The following is a 6,000-nucleotide window of genomic DNA, read 5'->3' as shown; positions in this document are numbered from 1 at the left end:
GAGTAAATGACAAACACTTAACCAGAACTAGTAACAAGTTCAAGACCATGCCCCAGACTCAGGCTCTTTTAACAAGCTCTGTGTGCTCCTGAAATTAAAGCTCAGCAGCCTCCAGTATTATTAAGACATCAAAAAAAAAAAAAAAAAAAGACATCAAACTAGCAACTGGAGAAGTCCTCTTGCAAACACTTTCAACAGAAGCAACCCCACTGTGGAGGAGCTAGGGATGGGCAGAGTATCTGCCATGCCTCCAGCACTATCCCACAATGGCTCCTGCACAGTCTGGTTTCCATGGCACCTCATCTCTCATCTGGTCCTTTAATCTGAAGAGTCACCAGGCCTGTTACATCTTTAGAGACTCCTTTTAAAAACATCCAGACCAGTCATCTTGGCGATTGCCTCAGTATCTGAATTTGATGTTGGAAATTTCTGGTAAGAATACTCTTAAGTTGATAATGATGATGGCAACAAATGTACAAATGTGCGTGACACAATGGATGTATGCTGATAAGAGTTGTACAAACCCCCAATAAAATGATTTTTAAAAATCCCACAGTAATGATAATAAAAAGAAGACTAAGTATTTTAGTGTACGTGCAAGGCACCAGACGCACGTACTGTCCTATTACAGACAGATCTTTCAGCTCACCATCTGGGAAAACGGCTTTACATTTGAAAGAGACAATGTGAAAACAATCATGTATGGTACCTTAGATGGCAGTTACTGAGCATCCATGTCCTAGGTATGATGATTATTTGGTGACCCAAGATACATGGCACATGGGTGTTCCCTGTCATGTGCTTTAAAGAAAATAAGCCTCTGGTCCAAGATGTGCAAATTTCATAGTTGTTCTCAGTAATCATACTTGCTATGCAGCTGTGACTTTTCTGAGTGACCTCAAGTTTAAACTGTGGCTTCAATTGGTCCCTGATGGCATAGGCCACCATTATGTCTGATAAATATAAACCACTTGCCCCTACTCAGCTAGCCCTTATTAAAGATATTTACAAGCACCCTGGTGACGCAGTAGATTCTGAATTGGACTCTAACCTCGAGGTCAATTCTAAACCACCAGCTTCTCTACAGGAGAAAGATGAGGCTTTCTACCACGGTAAGGATTTAACAGTTTAGGGATGTCACAGGCTCAGGTCTACCCTGCCCTCCTATAGAGTCGTGCACCAGGAGTTAGAATTGACATGAAGGCGGTGAGTTTGGTGGTGTCTGTTCCCATTAAGATTTATTCTTAGAAACCCTGCATAGGGTGGCTAGTTGGAATCAACTCAGTGACAGTGGGCTTGGTTTGGGGATGTTGATGGGATGTCATACTATTATCAAAATTCTGGCTTTTATTCTGAAATCAAATCATGGGCAAGTAATGTCCCCCTCCCAGATTTCAACTGTGGAGACTGTGGAACGTGGGTGATTATATGTACAACTGAGTGACCTCATACTTCAGCTCATTTGCCCAGCACGTTTTACAATTACATATTTCATCCCTTAACAGATTAAAAATGATAAAAGAGCCCGGATCCAAACTATCCGGCCATAGGGCTGACCAATAATCCTGTCAGTATTATCATAGATTACATTCCTTTTCCAAACCTTCCAATGGTTGAAATATTCACCACCAGATAATTTAATTTTCATAGACCTTTCAAAGAATGGACTTTAAAATGTGGACAAAACAAAATTAACTGCTGGAACAGAAAGCTACCATATATACTCGAGTATAAGCTGACCCGAATATCCCCCAAGGCCCCTAATTTTACCTCCAAAACTGCATTTAAAATGCTGGGGGAGGGGGGGGAGGCTCGGCTTATACTCGAGTATATACGGCATTTTACTCTGTCAACTTTTACCCAAACTACAGTGCATGGGAGGGTGCGGGGACAGAAGAGATGGACATTAAAATTCTTCCTACAAATCCACAGCAACACGTGAAATCAAGCAGGTGGCAAAGCCGTCTCACCATTTCATGAAGCAGCACGTTACCATCTTTGGTCAGCTTGATGTCTCCAGCGCCAGAAACGAGCCTGTTGACGGGCAGAAATGCGATCAGTGTTCCAATCCAAAGGAAACTTCCCATCAACCCCGACTTTTCTAAACTGGCGAGAAGAGCCTGTCTATTCCCACAGATTTGCCACCTCGGAAGCCACGAGGCGCAGTTCTCTGTTCCCCAGTTCTACTCTGTCCATGGGGTCCACAGCAGTGGGTCTGGGGGCTGTGGTCTGTGGCGATGGGTTAGGCTTGGGTTGTTTACTTCAAGGTCCGCAGTTCAATCCCAGCAGCCCACCACATGAGAAAAGATGAGGCTTTCCACTCCTGTAAGGACTTACTGCCGCCTAATTTAAAGCCGCTCATTTGGAATCGACTCCATGGTTTGGGGTGGGGGGGGGAGGCCTCCTCTCTAAACTCGGGAAAACCGGAGCTACGGGCTGGTCCAGGGCCCACCCCCACGGACAGAGCAGCTTCGGAGGCCTGACGAAGGAGCTGGAGGATGGGGAGGGCGGCGCACGTGGGCAGCTTTGTTCTCCACGGAAACGCAGCGACTAGAGGAAATGGCCGGCCGGGCGGGGAAGACCGCGGCGGCCACGCGGAGCGCCGAGGGGCAGGTTTCGGCTCGCCGCCCGCAGGGCCGCCGCGGACAGAGGTGTGCCACCCCAGGCCCGCCCTTCCGCCATGCCCGCTCACATCTTCATGGTGCCCTTGGGGCCCAGGTTGGTCCTCAGCACGTCCTGCAGCCCTCGGGCCGCGCTGATGTTGACCGCCAGAGCCGCCTGGGCTCGCGCCACCTCGGCCTTGGGGTTCAGGGTCTTCACAGCCGACATGGTGGCGGGTATAAGAGGAGGAAAAAAGGCAGAAACCCTTAGGCCGGCTCGGCGTGGCCGAGAAACGCGAGCAGGACCCTTCTGGAAAAATCGGGCGCGCCCGGCCCGCCCCCCGCGAGCCGGAGCGCTGCTGCCATTGGCCCACTGCTTGGCCCTGTCCGCTCATTGGGCCACAGGCCAGTGGTCCCGCCCCCTCTCCCGCGCCCTGGTCCGACCTCCTTTTCGTCCGGGTGGCGCGTGCGCCCGGCAGTTTGCGGCCTGCAGGTTCTGGTGTGGTGTTCTCTGGGGCAGGACCTGAAAGGAACGTACAGCCTTTTCCTGGAGGATTCTGGCCTTCCTCTTCGGGGCTTCCTCTTACCCTCCGCACGTTTGGCCTTCAGATTTCTCCCCCTGCTTTTTATCCCTTTTACCAGATTTCATTTAAAGACTACCCCGATTTACAACGGGCTTTCGTTCTGACTACTGCCTTGTAAATCGATGCTGGCTTAAATGGAATGTCTCTTTAGTTTCCATTATTGCCTTTTATGATCAGTATCTTGATAAATCACATTTTTATTTGTCTTTGGGATTGGGAACATGACATAAAAACCGATTTTTGTACATTTTGTTCTTAGATGCCATGGGGTCAATTCCCACTTACTGGGCATCTACGGATGGTGAAAAGCTACAACCCTGTCACCTATCCTGATTTTAAACCAGGCAGTATTCCCTTGCTTTATTATTCCAAGACTGCCTCTTGGTCTGTGGGCAGTTTCCACATGGGCACAATGACTTGTTCTCCAAATCCCATTCATAACCATTGCTTATTATGATCCACGCTGCTGAAGGCTTTTATTTCATCAATAAAACCTACGAAAACATCATTCCAGTGTTCTCTGCCTTCAGCCAAGATCCATCTCATGTCAGCAATGATATGTTTTGTATTATTAAACCAACTTCTCAGGTAATGGGATTACAGTGAGAGATTCAATGACCAGCTCAAGGTCAGACCCCTGTGTTGGAGAGACCCCCAAAAACGTTTCCTATGATCCCCTCCTCCCTTTGCCTCAGGCTCTCAAGTCTCCCTACTTTTCCCCATCCCATTTTCCCCACTCAGGTGTCGCCCACAAGCATGCTACCCTGGATAAGTATGATCGTAATCTAAATTAGTTATTCCCTGTGTTGCTATTAAAGCATTCTATCAAAAATAAATCTGCAACTACTGGAACTATTGCCTGAAATCATCTTTAAACCAAAAATATCTCCTAAAGTCTTCTTAAAGCCTAATAATAGTTATGTTAGCTAGTAAAGAGGGCCTTTAAGGATGGTCTGGATCTGTAGGGACTCAAATTGACAATCATAAACAATCAATTAGGTAGGACAGGTATGAGGCACTGAGTTTATGCTAATGAAGCAGGAACAACTCAATAGAAAGGAGAGAATGGTTACCCAACGCAATGTAAACAACATCACTGAGTTCTACAAGTAGAAATTGCTGAATCAGTATGTGTTTTTACTGTGCATATTTAAAAATAGCAACAACAAAAGAATTCATTTTTTAAAACTCATTTTATTGGGGGCTCATGCAACTCTTATCACAATCCACACATAAATCAGTGGTGTAAAGCACATCTGTGCATTCGCTGCCCTCATCATTCTCAAAACATTTGCTCTCCACCTAAGCCCATTCCTTTTTAAAAGACTACATGGAGCAGTTCTGAGAGAGGTTAGGAAAGAGGCCAGATTCTCCTATCCCCATCCCCACATCACAAGTTTGGATGACTTTGAGGAATTTCCCAGGCCAATACATAGGAGCTCAAAGCACCCTTCATCCAGGTAGCATTTAAAGGTCCTTCTCGTGTTTGCCCTTCGCCCTTTGCCTTCTCCTATGCCTGCCTGCCTTCTGAGGTTTACACCTGGGCAAATGCTGCCACTTCATGAAATGAATCATTTCATATGATCCATTGTTTAAGGGATGCTTATATCCCTTACGTTATTGTCTACCCTACAGGCTGGTCTGAAAGTTGTGTCCAGGGTGCGAGTTAAGGGCTAACGGATGTCTAAGGGCCCCAGGGTCTCTTTCTTTCTATCTTTCTTTTAATTGATTCTTGTTTTAATCTTTGGTTCATCTGGAATTTATTTTGGTAAGGAGTGAGGTCAGACTCACTCGAACATTTTTTCATTTTACTTTCCATAAAAATCTCTTTCTCACTATTAATATGTAATGCAACCATAAGCACTCCCCATCGGGCTGTATTCTATTCTATAGGTCTATGTATTAAAGCAGATCTGCCATAGGATTTTATTTGCTATAGTTTAAAGTATGTTTCCAAGTTTGTTAAAGCTAAATGCTCCTCATCCATCAGTATTTTTCCAAATTTTCCTGGCAATTTTTATATGTTTGTTTTTCTTTCCAAAGAAATGATAAATTGATCAAGTTTCTAAAATCTACTGGTATTTAAAACATATATATATATATATATTGCTTTGATGTATAGGTTGGTTATTTAAAAACGAGGAAAGATGCTATAAACATGTGCGACTTTTGTAGTAAAACATTTTATGTGGCAGAGATATGAATATAACTTCCCAAATTAAACAGTGATGGTGGAGTAGCAAAGGGGGAGGCGCTAGAAGTATTTCTGGCATACAACGGACAGAATTTGAAAATGTGTTGTGCAGTTGCCATGACTATTCCAGGAGAAAACCAGTATGACCAGTTTCCTTCCAGTAGATTCTTCCTCCCGCAACTCGGTGAGTCTCAGAGTAGAACCGTACTCTCTCGGGCTGCAACCAGTGGGGTCACCAAGGGGGTGGGGCTGTGGACTGCACCCCTGACAACGCTAGAGAGGGTGACATAAAAAAGGCCCCGGAGATGAATCCCCTCTGACTACGGACCAGAGATGGGTAAGGCCCTGCAGGCAGACAAGAGTACACTGCAGGGTGGATTACTGCAACCTCAGATAGTTAGGTCAAAATATGACACCTTGTCATTGAGCTTCCTCTTGACTCAATGTATAATTGCGCCAGGTTTTAAATTTTTTTTAATTTAGTTTTTATTTTTTTAAAAAATCATTTTATCGGGGGCTTGTACAACTCTTATCACAATCCACACATCAATTGAATCAGGCATGTTTGCACATATGTTGCCCTCATTCTCTTCTAGACAATTTGCTCCAGCTTATTATACTT

At 45.2% G+C, this 6,000-nt stretch overlaps 1 protein-coding gene across 1 annotated transcript in view; it reads right to left on the bottom strand.

The window, feature by feature from the left end:
• Positions 1-2,916, bottom strand: part of CCT6A (chaperonin containing TCP1 subunit 6A) — a 15,700-nt gene extending 12,784 nt beyond the window's left edge. Inside the window, exons 1-2 of the mRNA XM_045284512.1 lie at positions 2,693-2,916; positions 1,971-2,034 (exon numbers count right to left, since the gene is read on the bottom strand). Coding sequence (XP_045140447.1) covers positions 1,971-2,034; positions 2,693-2,829 — 201 coding nt within the window. The 5' untranslated portion in view covers positions 2,830-2,916. The remainder of the gene's footprint in view (positions 1-1,970; positions 2,035-2,692) is intronic.
• Between the last annotated feature and the right edge of the window lie 3,084 nt (positions 2,917-6,000).

This window comes from Echinops telfairi, unplaced genomic scaffold, assembly GCF_000313985.2.
Source record: "Echinops telfairi isolate 266 unplaced genomic scaffold, ASM31398v2 ScPeMD7_5;HRSCAF=22, whole genome shotgun sequence".
NCBI classification, from domain to species: Eukaryota; Metazoa; Chordata; class Mammalia; order Afrosoricida; family Tenrecidae; genus Echinops; species Echinops telfairi.
The sequence above is the reverse complement of the archived record's forward strand: the minus strand, read 5'-3'. Positions and strand labels throughout refer to the sequence as shown.